This window comes from Myotis lucifugus, unplaced genomic scaffold (assembly GCF_000147115.1).
Source record: "Myotis lucifugus unplaced genomic scaffold, Myoluc2.0 scaffold_46, whole genome shotgun sequence".
Classification (NCBI taxonomy): domain Eukaryota; kingdom Metazoa; phylum Chordata; class Mammalia; order Chiroptera; family Vespertilionidae; genus Myotis; species Myotis lucifugus.
Genome location: NW_005871094.1, coordinates 5,328,299 through 5,351,021, shown reverse-complemented (window position 1 = coordinate 5,351,021; position 22,723 = coordinate 5,328,299). Strand labels below are relative to the sequence as shown.

The 22,723-nt window shown below is 57.3% G+C and overlaps 1 protein-coding gene across 1 annotated transcript in view; it reads right to left on the bottom strand.

Moving 5' to 3' along the window:
• Positions 1-22,723, bottom strand: part of PODXL (podocalyxin like) — a 44,499-nt gene that overhangs the window by 21,275 nt on the left and 501 nt on the right. Inside the window, exon 2 of the mRNA XM_006088393.3 lies at positions 22,272-22,510. Within this exon, the coding sequence (XP_006088455.3) occupies positions 22,272-22,510 (239 nt within the window). The remainder of the gene's footprint in view (positions 1-22,271; positions 22,511-22,723) is intronic.

The following is a 22,723-nucleotide window of genomic DNA, read 5'->3' as shown; positions in this document are numbered from 1 at the left end:
AAGTAAGCCGATGAGGAGAGTGGTTCTCCACTGGTAGCATCGGTCAGCTGGGGGCCTTGTTAAAGCACCAGCTGCCAACCCCAGCCCCAGAGGCCCCAGCCCCAGAGACCCCAGCCCCAGAGACCCCAGCCCCAGAGACCCCAGCCCCAGAGATCCCAGCCCCAGAGACCCCAGCCCCAGAGACCCCAGCCCCAGAGTTCCCGATTCAGCAGATCTGGGATAGAGCACAAGAACTTGCATAGCAAGTTCCCAAGTGGTTCTGATGCTAATGGGCAGAGGACCACGCTTTGAGGATCACTGTGCTAGAGAAAAAAAGCATGACTGCCTCGTACTATTGGTGCCAAATTGAGGCACAGGATCGTGAATTTAAAATGAATCCAGCCCTAGCTGGTTTGGCTCAGTGGATAGAGCGTCGGCCTGCGGACTAAAAGGTCCCAGGTTCGATTCCGGTCAAGGGCACATGCCTGGGTTGCTGGCTCAGTCCCCAGTGAGAGGCGTGCAGGGGGCAGCCAATCAATGATTCTCTCTCATCATTGGTATTTCTATCTCTCTCTCCCTCTCCCTTCCTCTCTGAAATCAATAAAAATATATTTTTTAAAAAAAGAAAGACGGGTGGATAGGCAATGAGAATGAAATGCTCACGTTTCAGAGGTGGGCAGCTGGTGTTGGTGATAGCATTCGGGGTGTGAAACGGAAGGGCATTGTGTATGCAGGTGACTGCTGAGGTCCCTGTTCCCCAACTGAGATGGAGAGGAGGGAGGGCGTCTTCAGGGAGGGAGGGGGAGCGCCGGGCAGGGGGTAAGGCGTCTGCAGGGCAGAGATGACACGGAAGCTGTCGTGAAGGCTGTGTTGAAATGAATGCGGTGCACGGGGCAGCACCGGGGACGTGACTGTTGGTCCACATGCTTATCTCGTGTGGGGAGTGGATGCGAGTGGGAGGAGACGCCGACCCAGTCTTCTCTCCCTGGGGAGAGGAGAATGCTGCTCCTGAGGGCTGGTTTCCTCCTGCTCCTGGCTACTGACAGACCTGGGACCGACTCTCCACTATTAATAGCGGGAAAGGAAGCTCCAAAGAATGCCCCAGGAAGAGGGTGTGTGGAAGGAGGGCAGGAAGGCAGAGCTGGGAGGCTCTGGCCTGGACACCGGCGTCCACCTCTCCTTCCTTTGTTACCCCAGCTCACCTCCCCCAGCGGCTGCTGTCTCCAGGGAAATAAAACCAGAGAGCTCCCAGGGGGCCCCGTGAAAGGGCAGAGACCAGGCAGGATAAGCTGAGGTCTCGTGTGACAGCGGAAAGCGCTCGGGCTGGGAAATCAGAGACCTGCACCTTCTCGTCCTGGTTCTGCCTCTGGTGCCCGGGGCCTTGGGCGAGGTCTTGGCCTCTGAGAAAGAAACACATCTGTGAAATGGGCCAGATGCTTTCTGCAGGCCCTGAGGATGTGTGGGCGCTTCCCCACGCCGGACGCGGTGCACGTTCACGAGTCTGCTTTCGCTGTGACCAAGAGCCATCCTAACCAGCCACTTCCGAGGCCTGGCTGTCCCTTCCCGAGAACTGCCTGACCTGCTTTTCCAACACGTGACATCTGCTTTGTGAACCTCTCCCTCTTCCCCCTGCTCCCCGCCCCAGGCACTGCCAGTGAAGGGGAGGGGGTGGCGATGCTGCCTCAGTTCAATCTGCTTGAAGCCTCAGCCCCTCCCAGCTCTCTAGTACACCCTCGCGCCCCTGCCCCCAGACCCCAACTCCTTTATTGCCAGGTTTCTAGGTAGCAGCTGGAAATTACAGTGGGGTTGGTGGGATAGGGGCTTTGAAAGGATGCAGGCCCCAAACTCCTGGGTCAGTAAGGGACCTGGGCTACCCTAGGAGCCCACTGGTGGCCTGGCCAGGACCCCCCACCACACCCCAGCACCATATGTCAGATGTCCTCTCTTTACACTGCGTTCAGTGCCCTTCACTCTCCCTCCTTCCCTTGTTTTGAAAGAAGTGATCCAACCCCCCTCCCAGGTGATGTCCCCACCTCTGTGTTTCCGGGGTTTTATAAAATAAAGCAATGCCTCGATTCCAGCGGCTTTACAGTCCCACCTCAGCAGAGCTGGTCATCCTCTTGCTGAGCTGCCTCCCACCAAGACACCCTTCTCCATCCCTTCTCTGCCCTGTGTGGGGCCTGTCCTTGGTGTCTGCCCTGGGGTTCTGCCCTGGGTATCTCATTAGCCTGTACCCACCCTTTATAAACACTCCTCCTCTGTGGCATTAAGAAGGCTGATCCCACTACTCCCACCCCATACACACACAGGTCCTAACCAGGTTGGTGGGGGCGGGGAGGGGGAGGGAGCCTGGCCTGGGTGGACAGCACCAGGAAGGGGCTTATGGGCAAAGGTCAGGGCTCTGGACCAGGAGCTGGGGGACATCAGCCAGCTGTGGTCATCAGCCAGCTGTGGTCATCAGCCAACTGTGGTCATCAGCCAGCAGTGGTGATCTCCCAGCTCTGCCCAGACCCTCTCTGTACAGATGGGGTCCTGTATCAGTTTCCTGTGGCTGCCATTCAAATTCCCACAAACTGGGTGACTTAAAGCAACAGAAATTCATTCTCAGAGTTCTGGAGGCCAGAAGTCTGAAATCAGTGAGTGACAGGTCTGCCTCCCCCGGAGCCTCCATGGGGGAACCTTCCTTGCCTCTTACGGTAACTGCTGGCATTCCTTGGCTTGCAGCATCATTCCAATCTGTCGCCATGATCACGTTGCCGCCTCTTCCTCTCTGTCTCTTATAAGGAAACGTGTCAACAAGCACCCAGGCAACCCAGGTGACCTCATCCCAAGGTCCTTAGCTTAAGTACATCTGCGAAGACCCTTTGTCCACATAAGGTGACAACCACAGGCTTCGGGTTGACATGTATATGGGAGAGGGGGACATTTTTCATCCTGGCACAGGTCCCCATCTGAAAAATAAGGGTAATGACCTCTGTGGCTCCTCTCTATACCCCTCCAAACAGCCCCTTGCTTGGGCCAAGGACCCCAAAGATGCACCTGGTCAACTTCCCTGGCATACGAGGTGCTATGGTCTGGATGTTTGGTGTCCCCCGAAATTCATACGTTGAAGCCCTACCCGGCAATGTGATGCTACTAGGACGTGGGGCCTTTGGGAAGTTCACATGGGGTCATGAGAGCAGACACCCCCACCCCCCCACCCCCAAGCCCAAGGTTAGTGTCTCAGACTAGAGGAAGGGCCCCAGAGCTTCCTGTCTCTGCCATGTCAGGACACGGGAGGGCGGCGGTCTACAAGCCAGCGGGGGTCTCCGGGACCTGCCACGCTGCCACTCTGCGTTGGAATTGCCAGCCCCTGGAACTGCCTATTGTTTAGGCTACCCAGGCTATGGGTTTTGCAGCCGCCCAAGCTGACCAGGGACAGGGGCTGGGGTGGAGGTTAATAATGAGAATAAAAATAGCAGGAAGGTCGGCTCCCATGTCTGGGGAAGGTCAGGGTCCCAACCTGCCTTCATCACTGCCAGGCAGACCGAGTCAACGTGGCCACAGGTTCTGGTCCCCTCCCCAGAGCCCTGTCCCTTCCCCCGTTCTCTTGGGGCCTCTGGACAGCAGGACAGCACCCTAGGGGGTATCAGGCCTGGCTCCTCAGCACCGCCTCTCCCCGCCCCTCTCCCCTCCGGGCCCAGAGCTGCCCCATCAGGGGAGATAATTCCGGGCATTCTTCAAATCTGGAATTGTTCAGCCCTTATCAGCTTGTTCCAGCTGGACTGCCCGACACTTACTCCCAGGGTGGGTCCTCGTCTGGCAGTTTCCCTGGGCAGGAGAGGGCAGCCCCTGTCCGGCATGCCGTCTCCCAGCAATGGGGACCCCCTTCCCTGCGGGCGAGGGCTCCAAGGCCAGGGACCTCACCCCACCTCTTCCGCCCCAAGCCAGCAAATCATCCTGCTTCCCCGTCCGCTACACCTGGCGGTGTGGCCCAGAGCCTGAGGCTGTGGTTCTCAACCTTCTGGCCCTTTAAATACAGTTCATGTTGTGACCCAACCATAAAATTATTTTCGTTGCTACTTCATAACTGTAATGTTGCTACTGTTAGGAATCGTCATGTAAATATCTGATATGCAGGATGGTCTCAGGCGACCCCTGTGAAAGGGTCGTTCGACCGCCAAAGGGGTCGCGACCCACAGGTTGAGAACCGCTGGCCTAAGGGCATCCACTCCAATCTGCACACACCCCTGCCCAGTCCCACTGTGTGCCCCCTCCTCTCTCCCCACCTGCACCCCCCAGAAACAGAGGCTAAGAGCACACTTCGAGCCAGACCATCTGGGTTCAGGTCCCTGTTCTACCACACACAGGCCGTGTGCCAGGCAAGTGTCTTAACTCTGCTCCTCAGTTTCCCTGTCACCAGGGAGGAGGGTAAGAACAGTGGCTGAGTCAGACCTTTACGTGCTGACAGCAGTGCCTGCACACAGAAAGTGCAGTGATGCTACCCCAGGCCCCCAGAGTCACGCCCCCCACACCTCCTGTCACAGGCCTGCTGCTCCTCCTCCCGGGGTGCTCACGCCTGCACAGGCCGTGACTCGACACAGGCTTCCTCACCCATCGGGGCTCTTCCAGGGTTCCCCAGTGAGGCACGGACACTTAGGGGAGAGGGGAGGGGGCGATGAAGCACCAGGGTGGCCATGGCCCAGCGAATTCCCGGACAAGGGGGTGAGCAGGGAGGGGCCTGGATCCAGGAAGAGCTTCCTCACCTCCTCAGAGAAGCCTGGGGATCAGAGCAAGGCGAGGAGGGAGGGCTTCCCTGCCAGCCGCCTGAGCTTGCCCTGACATGGACCCTAGACCTCAGTCTCGGGGAAAGGCTCCGAGGCCTGGCCTCCTTTCTGGGGGCTATTTAAGGACCTGCGCCTGGTGTCAGGGGCCCCGCGGGGAGGGGTATGCTGGGCGTGCCCGTGGCCTGCTCGGATCTGGGTTTCCTCCCCCGAGAAGCCAGCTACAGCCTGGGCCTCCTTCCCAGCCCACCCTGGGCGGTGGGGATGCAGAGGAAAGTCTGATAAGTCTGGCTCTTAAGAGGGCGGGGAGCTCATGGATTAAAATGTACTAGCCATCCACGGAGGGCCGGCTTTTATGTGGACTCTCAATGGTGAAAACCCCCAAAAGTTTCCACTATTCAGAAACCGAAGTGCATGCCCTGGCCGGGTAGCTCAGTTGGTTGGAGCACCGTGCCGGCCGATTCGCCGGGGTTGCTGGTTTGACCCCCAGTCAGGGCACGTATGGGAATCAACTGGTAAAGACATGGATGGGTGGGACAACAAATCCATGTTTCTCGCTCTCTCAAATCAATCAACACCTAGAAGCTAAAACAGACGCACGGAAGTGCAGAAAGGTGAACTGACCTGTTCAGTCCCACAGCACGTGGGAACTCAGGGAACTTGGGGCGCGGCGGGACTGAGGGGCAGCTTTCTCTCTGAGCACCTGGGGCCCTGAGGAGGACCAGCTAGGAGTGGGGGGCTGGTTTTCGGCCTGGGACTACTACTCGGGCAAGCCACTTTCGTTTCGTGGGCCTTGCCTCCCATTTGTAGATAATGGCATTGGGACACAGTAATGTCTCACAGGGTCTGCCAAGCTTTTTCTGTAAAGGGCCAGAGAGTAAATATTGTAGACCTTGCGGGCCATACAGTCTCTGTTGCAACTACTCAACTTCACTGTACCCCAAAGCAGCCACAGGCAGCATGCACATACATGAGCACGGCTGCGTTCCCATGCATTTTACTTACAAACACAGGTGGCTGAGCCCCAGTTTGTGCACCCCTGAGGCACACGATCCCTCCTGTCGGGGGCTGGGAGCCGAGGCTTTTACCCCGCTGTGGACCCAATCCTGTGGTCCCTGAAGAACCCAAAGCCACCTGCACTAGCCCCCTATTAGAAACTGAAAGAAGTATTTGCAAATCCCATCGCAGACAAAGGGAAACACCTACATTGTCAACTCTTCACACACAAACAAGTTCGAATTTTAAAATCTCAGAGCACCACATTCCAATAACTCACCCCTCAGGGAGGTGAGCATAGGTGCCGGCTTCCCCTCCTTGTGTGGCTGTGACCACTTACCAGCAATGGCACTCCTGGAGGAAGATCTGTGGCCACTCCCTGAGGATCGCTGGCACCTGCACAGCACCCCATCCCCAGGGGACACTAAGTGTGTCCCCAGAGGAGGTAGAGTGCCCTTCAGCTCGCCTGGTGCTGCCCTCTCTCTGACCCTCCCTGGGATGGCCAACGACACACAGCCTGGTCGGGACAAGGCTGGGGTAGACAGCTGGTGCACCTAACTAGGCTCCTTGTCTGTCCTCCTCTGGGGCTGGCAGCCCGTGGTCCAGGGCCTCTCTCCTTGGCTTCACCAAGAAGGAAACCCAGGCCTGGGCCGCCCACCTGCTCAGTGGCTCTGCCCTGGGTTCCCAGTAGCGCCTGCTGTGTTCAGAGAACATCCCCTTCCTCATTCACTTCACAGAGTGTTTTTATCCAAGAGTCACATTCAGAGAATTACACGCCACAGGAACACACGTCACCAGCACCCAGATCCCAGAATGGGACACGGAATCTCAGAGGCCCATCCTGTGTCCCCTGAAGCCACGCTCCACCCCCAGGGCGACCTCTCTTCTATCTTAAACACCTCGGGTTGGTTTGCCTGCTTTTGAATGTACAGCAGTGGTATCGCACAGCCCTGACTCTTGGGTCTGGCTGCATTCCTGGGCATCTTATTTGTGCGACACACCCTCCAGGAGAGCCACTGCGTCCTTCCCGAGCTGTACGCTGTTCATTCTCACCGTGTGGCTTCCCGTGCGTGGCCACTGGGGCAGGGCTGCCACTAACTCCCACTAACGCCGCAGCTCATGCCCCCGGGGGACAGATGTCTGCACTTCAAGAGGCTGAGCTGCTGGTCCCACAGGGCATGGGCAGGAGCTGAGCCAGGCGGGCAGGCTGGCTCCAGGCCTGAGCTCCTCCCTCGCTCCCAGATGCCACCCCCACGTAGAATCTCAGGCCACTCCACTCAGCTCTGTCATTGCAGACACCACCACCACCCATTGCCCCCCAAGCGAGCCAGTTATCATCAAACGTGGGCTTTAGTGCAGGGGCCAGGAGAGCTGGAGTGGTGGGTGCAGCGAGGGAGCTGGGAGGTCTGGTTTTGCTCTCGACTCCCTCCCTGGCAGGCCAGCTCAGAGGCCTTCCTTCCACAGGATTCAGAGGGGTGGCTTCAGTGACCTACTGACAATCAAAGGCCAGAGCTGGCTGCACACCCCACCCCACACCACCCCATTAGAAGCTCTCCAGGTGAGGGTCAGAGGGCAGAGCCCCGCCCCCAAGCCGGAACAGGAAAGAGCTCCTGAGCAGGAAGCTTCTAAACACATTCTTGGGATTACTCATTATTTTAAGTCTGTGGCTGAAGGCAGAGAGGTAAGAAAAGAGCTTGGAATCCAATCAACTGTCCACCCACGGGTGCGGCCCTGCCCTGCCTGTGGTGGAGCCCCCGCCACCCTCTGGTTCCTCTCCCACCCACGTGGAGGGCCCTCCTGGGCCTGCCTCTGCCACCGGTAGCCACTGTCCTAACAGGAGGGTGTGCAGGTGCTGACCCCTGGAGGCTGGGACAGGTGTGTCAGGCTTCATGTACCAGTAGAGCCAGCCAGCCTGCCCAGGGAAGGGGCCAGGCTGCTTTGGAGCTGGAGAGAGGACTGACCTCCTCCAAATAATACCCTTTCAAGGCCTCCTAATCCCCTGGCCGGCTGCAGGCCATGGGAATCCTGACTTGTCTGACTGGGCGGCCTGCCCAGGAGCTGCCAACCCCCCGGCCTGTGACGTCCGGCTGACTGAGCTGACCTCCCTGCCAGGAAGGGCCCCTGCACAAAGGTCAGTACCACTGGCCGGACCCAGAGGAGGCAGAGTGACCTTCAGCTCGCCTTTAAGATATTCCAATCAAGGACCACAGACGTGCTGCACATGCAGCCTCCACAGAGCGGGAGGGAGACGGGCCTGTGTGAGCTGGGCCCACGGGGGCCTCGGTCCTTGCCTGTCAACGGAGAGAGAAATAGCTGTCTTGGAACAAAATGAACTTTTAAAAACATGTATAAGCTTTGGGGGGAAATGTCAAAATACTCTGAATCCACAGAGCGGCAGGCCTGGCTGGATAGGAAGCATTTTCTTGTCGGTGCCTGGAGTTCTGGGGCCAGAGGGCAGGGCGCTGCCTGTAGGGTCTGACGCCGCCGCAGGGCACCGGTGTGCACATTTGCCTCCTCTCTTCATGTGATGGAATTTTCTACAAATCCATCAAAAACAGGGAATCATCATTACTCTTCAACTTATACAACTAGCACTTACAAAGGCCTTGTCATATCAGTCAGACACCAAGCCGAGAGCTTTACGTGTGATGCCGTCTGCATCTCCTACGCCTTCTGAGGGGGGGAGGAGGCCATCTGTGGAGGATAGTACTCTGCTGTCTCCCATAACGGCCATAGGGCTGGGCCACCATGGCACAGGGCGGGGCCACCATGGCACAGGGCGGGGCCACCATGGCACAGGGGTGAGCCACCTCAGCACAGGGCTCACACAACTTCTCATCTGGCACGGGATGGCCCCAGGCGCACCTGCTGCGTTGAGTCCTCGGGCGCACACGTAATTCCACAGCCAAGTGCGCGCATTTGGCACCTGACTCTTCCCTCAGCAGTCAGTTCAAAAACAACCTTGGTAATTACTTTTCGGAGAGAGCACGTTGTCATTCCCACGCCACCTCCTGAAGCCATGAAAATAACCAGATGTGCAGGGTTTCTGAGCCACTCCTGGAAACCTCCGCCAGGGACCCGGCTCCAGTCCCGGTGAAAACAAACAAGGGCCAGGAGCCAGAGGGAAGTCCAGCATAGACGGGACAGTGGCCTCTGGGGCCAGTGAGAAGGTTCTGTGAAATGGGGCCTGTGACGTTCCCAGGCAGCCGGGTTTCCGCCCGGTGGAAGGTTAAGGCCGCAGGGAGCTCTCCAAATTCCCAACGCTTTCTCTGCCCTGGAGAGAGTGCACCCCTTCCAGGAATAACACCTGCATCCTCCTCTCTGCACAACAATCCACATCAGCACTGGGTCCCCTGGGCAGGTCTGCGGTGCTGGGCTCAGGCTCAGCTAGCAGGCTCCTCAGGCGCCCCCTTACTCGGCACAGCGGGTTCAATAAAGGCCAGGCTCTGCCTTTGGCCTGGAGGTAGGAAAAGCAGGCTACTCCCCACAGAGCACGGCATCTGGCTTTCTCTGGTGCTTGAAGGTGGGAGCCCTCAGCTTCCCCGGGGCAGTGAGTGGAGTCCGATAGGGGTATTGCCTAAGAAGAACAAACTTCTCCAAGGAACAGCCCTCCCCCCATCCCCACTACGGGCGGGGTGGAGGGGCAGATTAGTTAAAAGCCACAATCGTTCCTTTTAAACAAAGCCAAGTCGTCCCCCAGAGCCAGTCAAGGAAGCTCGGTTTCCTATGGCTCCACCTAAGGAAGGGAACCAAGGGTCCCAGAGCCAGCCCTGGTTGGAGCCAGGTGTCCAAACAGCTGAAAATGTCTCCCCCAAAGTCACCGAGGCTTAGCGACAGCAGAGAGGGAGACTGCGAGGTGAACACACGCACGTGCACACACGCTCACGCGGGGTGCTCTCACCGCTCTTTTCTTTTTCTTTTCTTTTTAATATATATTTTATTGATTTTTTACAGAGAGGAAGAGAGAGGGATAGAGAGTTAGAAACATCGATGAGAGAGACACATCGATCAGCTGCTTCCTGCACACCTCCTACTGGGGATGTGCCCGCAACCAAGGTACATGCACTTGACCGGAATCGAACCTGGGACCTTTCAGTCTGCAGGCCGATGCTCTATCCACAGAGCCAAACCGGGTAGGGCTCACCGCTCTTTTCAGAAGAAACTGGGAGCAGAGAGAAACGCTTCCCTGGGAAGGTTCTCGGGCCAGGCCAGGGGTCAGGTTTTCTGGGATCATGCATGACTGCTACTGAAGCTAGGCTGGGGTGTGGCAGGGGAGGCACCGCCTCTTGCCCCACGCCTCCCCCGCTCCCCATCCAACTTCTTTCTCCACTCTCCTCACTGCGTTTCCGGTCTTGCTCCCCTGCCGGGTGGGCGCAGAGCCCAGGCGTCCAGGCCAAGTTCCTTTGGCCCCCTCTGCGCACAGAGCACGAAGGCGCACCTAACGTGGAAGGGGCTAGGGAGCCTCAAGACATGACTTTGGGCCAATCAGCACCGTCCTCCGGCCTCACATGTCCCACCTGGAAAGCGGGTGCTCTGGAGGGTGGCACAACCCAGGGCCCGCGATTTCAGAGATGCTGAGCCCAGGGGCATGGCCTTTCTCATCTCCCCTCACACACTGGTCTTTGCTTTTACAGTGATGGCATCCCACCTGCAGCTGCAGCCAGAGAGGGGCTGGTGCTCACCCCTCAGGCTGGGGAAGCAGAGCAGAGAGGCAGGGAGCCATGCAGACATCACTTCCCTCTGCATCCTGCGTCATAACATCAGAACTGAAGGGACCTTGGACATCACTTACTCCCACCCTGACAAGGGCCAGATGGGCAGAGTACAGGGCACCTCGTCACACCTTCTTTGGCTTCTAGAACTCGTGGGCAGTGATAGTGATTTTCAACCCTTTCCATCTCATGGCGCACAGAAACTAATCACTAAATTCTGCAGCAAAAGACATATTTTGCCAATCTGACAAAAAAAAGGTATAATTTTGATTCATTCACACCAGATGGCTACTGTTGTGTTGGCCACTGTCCTTTTTTAAAATCTGACGATCTAAGGAAAAAGAGGTCAGTGCCCCTGACTAAAGAGTCAGGCACTGCATGTTTTAAAAGTTCTTGCGGGCTCTTTCCAGCCGGCACCGAGCCATGGGCATCTCTCAGAACAACTGGTACAAGCGCTTGCAAGACAGGGAGCAAGAGAAAGCCCCAGCACAAGAAGTGGAAACATGAGCTGGGACGTGCTGCTGCCAGCACTGAGATCAGCTCCCGCCGCACACACGGTCCACGTGCAGGAGGCAACAAGTGCAGGAGGTGGGCAACTCCTCCTGGGGCTCCGAGTGCTGTACACGCAAAACAGGGATTATTGATGTCTGTGTGCGCCCCACAGGAGCTGGTCCACAGCAAGCCCCCCGAAAAGAACTGCATCGTGTTCACTGACGGCACCCGGTACCCACAGTCGTGCGAGTCCCACTAGGCACCACCCCTCGGCCACGCTACTCCTGATGAGGAAGAGAATTTGACAGAAAATGATCAAAGAAAATTCAGAAGAAATCTGATGAAAGGAAAAAGAACGCCAAAATCAGCGGTCTTCTCGAGGGGCAGCTCCAGCAGGCGGGCTTCTTGCCTGCCTCGCTCCAGACCAGGCCAGCGTGGCCCAGCAGATGGCTGTGTGCTGGAGGGCCAGGGGCTGGAGCTCTAATTGCAGGAAATCAAGGCCCGGAAAGGCAAATACATCCTCTTCCCTCCTGTCTTAGCTCATGCAATAAAGGTGTTTATTCTAAATAAATAAACATATGTATATATACACAGATTCCTGCGGCACAGAGGTGACCATCCATCGCTGCAGTAGGACACATAGGCCCTTATGTTCCTGCTCCAGCTCCTGCTCCCCCTCCTGGCCACTGGATGGGGAGGCTGGTGGCGAGGAGAAAGGGCACCTCAGGACAACAGGGGACATGTACGCACGCCCTCCCTCACATTATCCAGGAATTCAAGGTGTCGCTCGCTGGCTGTCCCCAGCAGCCAGCTGCAGTGGGAACAGCTTCCCTCGCCTCCAGCCATCTCCACGGACACAAAGCCTCAGTGCTGTCCAATCAAGGCTCCCCCAGCCTCCCTCCCCCAGCCCCTCTGGGTGCATCCACACACTTGAACCCAGTCCCATTATGCCAGCAGTTCTGGGGCCAAAATCATCAGGCAGGTCAAGTCATCCAGATGACCAAGAAATAGGGAACAGGAGGGTCCCCGAGAACTCCTGGACCAGCCCCTCTCCGATGAGGAACCTGAGGTCCGCAGGGGGCGCTTCGCCCCGAGCGGTGCAGCATCTTCCTCTTGCAAACCTGTTTTCGTTTTCTCTCTGCTCTCTAGTCGACACCCGACTCAGATGGACCCTCCTGAGTATCTGCTCCATGCCTGCCACCCCCCCCCCCCACACACACACATAATACACAAAGTTTAATTAACAGGAGGCCCCAGGGCAGTTATAGTTGGGGGTGACAGGATTGCCTGAAAAAGCACATGGAATTCAGAGATGTGATTCTGTGTGGTCAGGACCAGACTTCCAGGATCTCCCTGGGCCTGGGAGTAAAAGCCAAAGTGTTTCTCCACCCAAGTGCCAGCTCCCAGGATACCAAGGGGAGGAGAGCCAGGTGTCCACAGCACAAGCCCCCTAGTGACAGGGCCGACTGTGGCTGTCAGGGTGAGAAGCCACTCTGGGAGGTGCTCTGGGATCTCCAGATGAATGCAGCCTGGCTGGAAGAGGGGATATGTTGGGGAGTCGGCTGATAGCACAGGGCTGGGGGACGGGAGCAGCAGGCCGAGACCCAGCCAACACTACTCGGCAGCGCCCCCTAGGGCTGATGTGCAGAGCTGCATCTGCCTGAGTTGGGGTTCCCTGTGCTTGCTGAACTGAGCTGAGCTCAGCGACTTTCCTGTGAGGGGAGCCTTATGTGCTAGGGCAGTGGTCGGCAAACTGTGTCCCCTTGAGTGTGGCTCTTCCACAAAATACCACGTGCGGGTGCGCATGTACAGTGTGATTGAAACTTCATGGGCACACTCAAGGGGCCAAAGAGCCGCATGTGGCTCGCGAGCCGCAGTTTGCCAACCACTGTCTAGGGGAGCCTTAGGTGCGAGGGGCACTTTAGGTGCTGGCGGCATCTTGGAAAACACATGCAAGCAAGTGACTCAGCAAACAAGATGCTCTCCCCACCCTTTCAGCCATGTGGCTCCCGACTCCCAGGAAAAATGAGAGCCTGAAGGTGGATGAGATCCACGCACCTCAGCAAGCCCTGCTTCACCAGAGCGGGGAGAAAGCCCCAGCACCACTGCCCCGGGTGAGCCACTGAGGCCGTGCCAGCTGACAGCTCGCCCTCTGGAAGCCCCTTCTCCAAGCCCGGGGGCAGGCTGACAGGATGAGGGACTCAGAGCAGCAGGGGCAGAGGCCCAACCGGAAGCAGCCAGGAGCAACGATGTTTGCTCCATCTGGCGGAAGGAACATCACTTCTGAGAAACAGCACCATCGTTAAACACCCAGGAGGGGCCTGGAAGGTACCTCGTTCCCACACATGGGACCCGGGATTGTGGCCCCATCCAGCCGTCGGTGTGCTTCCTATGAATCTACGAAAGCCCTACGGAAGGAGGGCCGGCTGAGGCCACATCTCCGTGTCAAAAGTCTTGCTTAGCAAAGCCCCAGACACGCACCCGTGTGCTTTTTACCTCCGACGTTCCCCCAGCCCAGTCCAGAACATCGCACATCCCAGGATACCTCTGTCCCGGGCAAACAAACTCCACCTTTACATCAGTATTTTCCCACACGATGTTAATAGATAGATGGCCCACTAAAGAGGATGCAGAAAAGGGAAGGCTCCACAATTAACCCATGTTTGGGGAACACTGGATTCAACGAGATTAAATGGAGGTAATCAGGGACAGCTCAGTGCAGGTAAGACCATAAGACTGATTTTCTGAGGAGGGGAACATTTCCCAAACATTGTGGGCCATCGTTCTCTTTTTCCCGTAAGACAATTTTTATTCATTTATCATTCACAGAGAGCATAACTATCAATATTTTGAGAGCTACTAGTGTTCTCTGTGGACACAGTTTGGGACACAGCTTGTTCTAACACAGTTGTAGACATTTTCTTAAAAGACCGTATGATGCTAGCCCCGACTTACCACCTGGGTACACCGAGTCATCCATGTGATGAAAGGAAAAAGAACACCGCCCCATGGGTTTATTGTGCAGAAAGTTCCTACCTTCCTCCCACTTCTTTGTGAGGAAACAGTCCACTCCCTGGTCCCCATGCTCCTCCCCCTTCCCGCCCCTCTCGGAGAAGGAAAATACGGAGATGGCTGTAGAAAGACCAACAGCACGCTTCGCAGCCGGGACTGGATGGTGTCACTGGGAATTTGGTGCGAGAGGGTAGAGTTGGTTGAGGAGAAAGAACGCTGTGTAGGAGAGGGGGAGAGACGCCGATCTGGCGGCTGGACCGGGGCAGTGGAGCAGGGGTGGCTGAGGCACACCTATCCGGGCGGAAAACAGCTATGGAGGTGAGACCCCATTTCGGTATGAGGGGCAGAACCTGCAAGGATAAGGGTCTGGGTGGCTTCAGGAAAGGCTGTTTTCACTTGAAGCCCAAAGTGACTGGCAGCCCCCCCTAGAGCTGGGGTAAGAAGCACCTCATGGGAACCAGGAAGGTGAGGGGGCTGGCCATCAGAACTCCTTAGCTAAGCGCACCCTGGCCGCCTCACCCGGGGTTGTGGTCTGCAACTAAGCCCCCAGACCTGGGGCCCCCTCCCTGAGTGTCCTGGCTCGGGGGGCAGTGACTAAATGGGGAAGGGCTGGTTCCTGGGCAAGAGCCACAGAGGGAAAGCCTGGCCCGGCAGGGTCCGGGAGCCGGGTCTTTTTCATCCACCTCACGCTGGGCTAGAGCTGTGGCCAGTAAAAGAAATAAAACCAAAATGTGTCAGGCACACCACCTGAGATTGCCCTGGAGGCTCACTGCTGAGGAAGGCATCATACCCATTTTATGGCTGGGGAAACAGAGTCCAAGGAACAAGCCTGAAGTTACAAGGCTAGTAAGTGCCAAAGCTCAGACTAAAATCCAAGCTTCTAACTCCAAAACCTGGGGCATATGCCCAGAGATTTCCATTTTCTTCTCTTTGACAGAACTTTTCTCCAAGAAACTCTTATGTGGAGGTCCCTACAAGAACAGATAAAGCAAAGCTGCACAGAATGGGTGGGATTGAGGTTCCACCCCCCAAATTGGCCTACTCTTAGTTTTCCCCTCCAGGAGTGCACTCTAAGCTCTGGATGCCCCCAAGGCATCTCACAGAACACCTCCACCAGGAGTGAAAGCCACTGGCCTCCAGTTGCTGCATTCCCGGCCCTAACTTCTAAGACAGTATAGTATCCCCCTCAGCCCTGTACTCACCCCACTGAGGTTGGGGTGCAGAAATACTTGTCATCTAGAGGCTAGTGGGGGAAAGCAGGTCCCCCCTCTGCCTGCCCTGGTGGAGGCCCTGGTCAATGTGTCCCCAGGACACCTCTGCTCATTAGAGTAGCTCAAGGCTGAGGGGCCTGAGTGGGAGGAAGCTGGGTTTTGTGGTGCATCACAAAGAACTGCTCCATCAGTACCAAAAGGCTGGAGCCACAAAAAACAAGGGCTAGGCTAGAACTGACTCAGCCAGAAGGCAGCAAAGCCTCAGGCCCTTGAGGACAACTGCTTACATTTTGTTCACGCAGGTGCAAGTTGATCTGATTGGCAAGGCGAGGACCGACTGAGGGCAGCTGGGGAGAAACCCATTCTGTGCTTCGTCTTTGTAACTGAACCACTGATTTTCAGTTAGGCATATGGGTGCCTGAAATAAAAATTACTTTCCCTCAGGAAAGGACTCTTTCCTGCTTCCCTTGCAGCTAGGTGTGGCCGCAGACTAAGTCCCATGCAATGTAACGGCAAGTGCTGTGTGTGGCTTCTGGCAGGTATCCCCAGAAGAGGAGCGGCAGGCTTCTCGTTCCCTTTTCCTGGTATCTGGAGCCCAAGTCGCCATCTTGGACCGCGAAGCAGTGTTAATGGTGACAGAACTACCACACCAGCCCTCTGAAACTATTATATACAGAGATAGAACTTCTGTGTTGTATAATGCACTATTTCTTTTTAGCTGCTCTGAGCAGCCAAATCAAGTTCTAACAAACAGAAGCCCTAACTGCTGCACCACCCACAGCTCTCCTCCTCCCCGGAGTCCCTGCTCCCTCTCATCCCCATCTGTCTGTTCCCCCCACACCCACGGCCAGCCCACCTGCCACCTGCCTCTTTCGTCTGGAAACAGGTTAGAAGCCCTGCAGTTGGAAAGCTCAGCTCTGGCAGGCGAGCCTTTGGGTTCTAAACCAGCTTGCTACTCACTCATCCAGCAAATATTTATTGAGCATCTACTACGTGCCAGGTACTGACTGGTCTAGGTGCTGCTCTCGTGGAACTTACAGTCTACTCCGGGGAGAGACGAAGAAGTGAGTGCACTAGGTGACAAGTGCTATGGAGAAGACAAACAGAGGAAGGGGACAAGGGTGTGTAATACAAGGCGTCCCCCCAGAAGGCCCCTGAGAAGGTGGCATTCAAGCAGAGTGCTGATGGAAATGAGGCCATGAGGCATGTGGGTATTTGGGAAGGAGCTGGTTGTGTGAACTACTGTGAGTCCTTGGTGTCTGGGCCTCAGTTGCCCCGCTCTGGAACGGTCTGGGAGGTAGCGGCTGTCCAACGCCAACCTCATGCTACCCCAGCTGGAGACTCCAGCTCCAGTCGGTGTGTTCAGAGCAGGTTCCCAAAGGAGTCAGATTGGATGGGGGCCGAGGGACCCCAGGACAGAGATTCATGAATTTCAGGGGAAGTGGCGCTGGCCTCTCCCTGAACTTAGGTGATATGTTTAAGACTTGCCTCCCCACTCTCCCTTGTATGTTGACCTGGGAGTTGCAAGGTTAGAGATCAGACAGCTGTGGGCTGGTCATCCCACGGGTCTCCGGGGATCTGGCTCTAGGAGGGCCCCCTGCACCCCCAACCTGGGGCTGCATGGCAAGCCCCACTCAGCCACTCCTCAGAATTCTCTTCCCCTTGGGCTGAGGCACACAGCCTTCCGGCCACGACAATTGGCGGATGGGGTGCCACCCTGCGCCCTGGCCCTAGGGAAGTTGGAGGTGGCTGACCCGAGGGGAATAAGGCTACAAAGGAAGAAAGGGTGGTGGAAAGGGGTGGGGACGGAGGATGGGCCAGGAGGCGCTGCTACAGTGGTCAGGGGGTGGGGGGTGCAGGTGGCAGGGCTCAGAGCCAATACAAAAGCTTGAGGTGGGAGAATGTGGGGAGGGGATGCTCCTGAATCTGCAGTCGATTTCGGCTTTCGTGCACCGGCCATCTAACCAGCACTTCTAACCACCTGTTTGTTCCAGGTCTTGGCTGGCTGTTGTGGGCACGGCAGGGGCTCCCAGCAGTGGGAGACAGACACATGCAGTCATAACACACGGCGGCCAGCCCTGGGCATGGTGCTCAGGGAGCCCTCTGAGAGTCTAACTCTTGAGTAACAAAGTGGCTCCAAGCCTCAGCTTGCCCCAGTGGCGAAGGGGTGGGGAGAGAGTCTGGGCACGGTACAGAGTTGTCAACATCACGCATTCCTTTCTGAAAAGTGTCCCAATGAGTTCCTCCAGGGCCCAGGAGGAAGGTCCAGTGACCAGTTTCTGTGGCTGCACACACGTCCACACAGCTCCCGGGAAGCCGCCCCTGGGAGTCGCCGGGAACTTGGACAGTGACCTCACAGCCTGGTCTGCATGCCCGCATCAGAAAAATGAGCAGGTGACGCCCAGGCAGTTTGGCTCAGTGGTTGAGTGTCAACCTATGAACCAGGAGGTCACAGTTCGATTCCTGGTCAGGGCACATGCCCCAGGTGTAGGCTCGATCCCCAATAGAGGGCGTGTAGGCGGCAGCCAACCAATGATTGATTCTCTCTCATCATTAATGTTCTCTCTCTCCTCTCTCACTCTCTCTTTCTCTTCCCCTCTCCCTGAAATCAATAAAAAACATTTTTTTAAAAAGAGCCTAGCTGGTTTGGCTCAGTGGATAGAGCATTGGCCTGCAGACAGAAGGGTCCCCGGGTTCGATTCCCAGTCAGGGGCACATGCGGAGTTGTGGGCTCGATCCCCAGGATGGGGCATGCAGGAGGCAGCCGGTCAATGATTCTCTCTCATGTTTCTACCTCTCTCTCCCTCTCCCTTCCTCTCTAAAATCAATAAAAATATTTTTTTTAAAAAAGAGAGAGAGCAGGTGTAGATGTTTTCTAGAAGGCTCCCAGCTCTGGAATTCTGTGTTCTAGGATTCTCTAGTTTACTTAGTGGTGTTGAAATTACCGTTGCCAATTGAATTCTGCTTTGCACCGCCTGCTTGAAGGAATCTTACAGTAAACACTACTGCCAATGTGAAGACCTTGTGTGTAGATTCTCTGGAAGGATGTCCTTGAGAGAATACCTACAGTTAAGAGGCTTGTGTGACCCAGAGTCACAGTTTCAGATCTGCCACCTCATCTGATCTCACAGCCCCACACAGTGGACAGGACACGTGACAAGGGGAGGCCCGTGCAACTTCACCCACGTTCCTCGGGATGGGACGTGACAGGAACACCCCCACCCCCGCCCGCAGAGCTCCCTGCCCTGCTTCACACCCCACGGGCACAAATAGGAAGTGAGCCCAGAGCTCCCAGGCCTCTGGGTTAGGAAATCTCAGGGGCGCTCGGGCTCGGGCTCCGGCTGGTGAGCAGGGGGCAAGCAGAGGAAGCTGGTTCTCCTCTTCCCAGTTATGTGGGAGAGTTTGCACCCGGCGGACCTGCAGAGGGCCCCTGGCGTGGGAAGGGTGTGAAGAAGCAGGCCTCTCCCAGGGTAGGGGCCATCGAATCCCAGCCTCCCTCCCATGAGGTGCAGTGAGCTTCCCCGAGGGCTCTGCCCACGTGCCTCAGGAGTGGAGGGCCTCCAGTTCAGTGCTAAGCTGTCCTCACAGCAGCCACAGGTCTGGGCGGGATCCCAAGCCCAGAAGCCTGGACCCTCAGCAGTTGCTCCCGCCAGCCCCGGCTGCTGCAGCAGGAGCCCACTGGCTGTCATCACTGCCCAGGATGCTAGCTGGCCTGGCTCCCTCCCAGAGAGCCAGAACCGGGGGCTAGGGCCATTCCCTCAGTTCAACACTCCAGATAAAACCTCAGGCAGCTGCTCAGTGCCTGGTGCTGTGCTGGGCCTTGGAGGTGGAGAAGAGTATCTGCAGATCCCCTCCCTTGAGGGGTCACCGTGTGGTGGGGGAGGCACCCAACAGACCATGGAACATGACTGGTTCCACCTAGGAAGGCAGGGAAGGCTTCTCAGCAGGATGATACCTGAGGACGGACAGGAGTTATCGCTCCAGCCCTCCCTGCTCAGGGGAATTCAAGCCAGGAGGCGTCCCCTTCCTCTTTCAGCTTCCAAAGAGCAGATATCAACACCCCCACCCCCAGCAGGAGCCCTCCTCAGCCTTCAAACGTGGATCCCCGAGGAAAAGGCAGGTGGGGTGCAGCCTCCGTGCTGTCCCCTCTCCTCACCTCTGAGCCTTGCCTTCTCTAGGCCCAGGGCCAGCCCCAGAGAGCCAGCCCACACTTGCCAATCTCCCCTCTTCTGCCCTTTCCTAGGTGGCCACACCCTGCAGCTCTGGCCAAGTTGCCACCTGGTGCCTTGGTGACCCCCAGATTTCTCATCCCTTCCCAGTCTGTCCCTTACCTCTCTCTCCTCAGACCTGCTTAGACTAGTCTGCTCCCAACCCCCCAAGTCTTGTTCACTCCTGCTTCAAAGCCAGGCCCAAGGAGGGCCATGCTGGGAATACCTGCTGTCCCCCTATTCTATCCCTCCCACAGCCTTCCTGCAGCTCACTGACACCGTATCAAGGACCCCCATCATGACCCCCAGCCTCTAGTCTGCGTCTCCTGCACCCTGCAATTCATTTAGCCTCAGCCACTCTAGAAAAAGGTCTCCCATCCCACATCGGCCCTTTGATGTTAAAATCCCCAGATAAACCCCCACCTTCTTCAGGAAGCTTGGCCCAAGTCACCACCTTTCCCACACCAGGTAGCACCTTACGTTTCAGTTTTTATTAGTCCATATGGACGGACACCCACAAACATGAGCAGAATCCTGATGCTGGGGCACCGTAAGCCAACCACGTGCTCAGTTCACACGCTGTATTCATCATAACAGCCAGGATTTATTGAGCTCTGACCATGAGTTGGGCACAACGTCAAGCTCGTTATCTTTCCAGCGACAGGCACGACGGGCACGTTAGAGATTTGTTATCATTTCTTAGATAAGGAAACTGAGGCTCAGAGATACGACTCGTGATTCAACCACATGGTATCGAACCAAAACGCACTGGGGAGGAGTGTACTGCACCGTCAGGACCCTGGGTTGAGTGTGCTTATGCTATAAGCTGCATGATCCGCCTGTCTAAGGAGGTAAGCTCCCAGGGGACCTTGGCCAGGGATAATTCCTTTGCTAAGGAGACTCACTCACTATAAGCCTGTGTGGGTTTTTTTAGCACTGAATCACAGGATTCCAGCAGCTTGGGGTCACACCGTCCCTGATAACCCCAGGTGGCCACACCTTCAGAAGGGCAGAGATGGAGCAGTCCTTACCGACTCCCTCCACAGCCACTAAACACCAAGCCTGTCCCCCTTGGCCTTTTCAGGCCTCTATGTATGCAAATAAGAATAACCCCTTGCTGACTTACACTTTGTAAAGCATTTTCCTTTATCACTGCATATTCTCATAACTGCACTTGGGGAGCTCGGAGAAGCCAAGTGACTTGCTGAGGGGCAGGAGGGAGGTCCTGGTTGGTTTTCGTTTACATGTGTTTACCACTTATCAAGCTCCTGCCATGTGCCATGTCCGGTGCTAGGCTTGAGGACAGCCTCCTTTTCGTGACGGGGCTTCACTCCAGGGCAGTGCCCAGTGCCAGGGAAGACAGTCCAGCCTTGAAGCCAGCAGCGCTGGCTTGCAGCTTTTCCCATAGGAGGTTCTACGGCACCTCCTCTTAGGGCAGGAGGATGGGTGTTTCGTCCCCAAACCCTCACCCGCTCCTCAAAGCTCAGCCTCTGCAAGCTCAGAAGCACTGGGAACTAACTAGCCCATTTCCCTCTGGTGGCGCTAAGAGGCTCCTCACAGAAAGGGTGCTTGTCAAGGACCACAGGGCTGAGAGAGTAGCCAGAGCACTTTCTCTAACATCTTCTCAGCCCTGGCGGTTGTACAAATCTTCAGGGACTGCCATCCTCAGAGTTGCTCCCACCATTCCTCACACTGCGCCCCCTCCTCCAGGGCACACCCTTTGTTCACTGGGAGTGCCCTTCCCTCTCCGGCCAGGCTGGTGGAGGCTGTGTGCTGAGCGCCGGCCCTCCGCACCACCGAAGCTTCCCAGCGGTGCCGATGCAGAGACTATATATACAGTACCGCCATCCCAGCCCACCCTGCCGCTGAGTTTAGTCCCAAATGCCAGCACCTGCGAGCAGCAGCGTCCTTCCCTGGCCGGGCTCTCACCCTGGCCCCCCTGACCCCAGGTGGGAACATCACTCGCCCTCACTGCAGACTCGTGCTCAGGTGGGTTCGAAAGAGATGCACCTCTGTCTGGGGCTGAGAGTCCAGCCGTTCCTAGGGGCCGTGGGACACCGTTCTGATTGGGTTCGCAGCCACCGCCTGTCCCCCCAAAAGGGTAATAACACTTTACCTTCAGAAGGAAAATAGGTGTGTTTCTAAGGTGCAGCCCAAGGTGCACGAGCAAAGTTCCTCCTGTTCATACAAAGGGGGTGGAGCAGGGGTCCCGGCCACGCGCTAAGAAGGGATCCTTGGTAACAAGGAGGCAGGGACTTCAGGTGATTCTGGGGCTGGGGAAGGTCTACTTATTCCCCCTCCACCCGCCCCAGCACGGCTCGGTGGGCTGAGCCTGCACACGCTGCTTGGGAAAACCTCTTGGCGAACCAGTCACACATCGCCCGCGTGGGCCATTAGCGGAGGCTTGTCACCTGCTTCGGGGACTTTCTCCTGAGCCGCAGGAGTGCCGCTATGCCAGTGATCAACGACCACACAACACCGCCCCCTCCGTCCCTTCCAACACGGAGAAAAGGGAGTAATCAGGACCCTGAGGGTCGCGCCAAAGCCTGGGGCCTCGTGGGGCATAAGTTCCTGCTCTCTTTGCCCGAAATCCCGTCCAGCGCCCGCGCGCCCCCGTCCGCCCCGGCACAATTCCTCGCCCACTGCCCCCGACCCGGGACCTGAGACGATCCGCGCTGGGGCCGGCACCTGCCGCGTTCTCGGGCTGGAAGGGGCGTGGATGGTGCAAGGTCAGGACTCGGTGTGTGGCCCGAGCGGAGGTCGGCGGAGGGGCCGGCTGCTACTGGCCGGCCTGGAGGCTCGGCGGGCTCCACCGCAGGCCCGCCCAGCCGGGGCGCACGGGCACCGCGGGGTCCCGGGGTCCCGGCGGGGTCCCGGCGGGCCCGGGCCACCACTTACCATCCTGGGAGAGCGCCGGCAGCGGAGGCAGCAGCAGCAGCAGCGCCGAGAGGGCCAGCGCGGAACGCATCGTGCCCTGGCCCCGGGCCCGGAGCAGGTGGCTGCGCGGTGGGCGGAGGGTCCGAGCGCCGGGGTCGTGAGAGCTTGGGCGCCGCGCGCGGAGGCCTGGTGGTGGCTGCGGCGGCCGGTCGGTGACCCGTGCTCCCGAGTGGCGCTCGGGCAGCCCCTCCTCGCGGCCGCTGCGACAGAGCTGGGCTGGGGCTCGGAGCTAAGCGGCAGAGGAGCGGCGGGCGGCATCGTCGCGGGCGGTGTCTGCTCTACTGCTGTCTGGGTAGCGGCTTCTGTGACACCGTTCAGTCCGCGACTTCCCCTCCTCTCTGATCTCGCTGGCGGCGATTTTGCCAGGCTGGGCTGGGCTGGACGGGTCTCTGTGCCACGAATCATCTAGGACA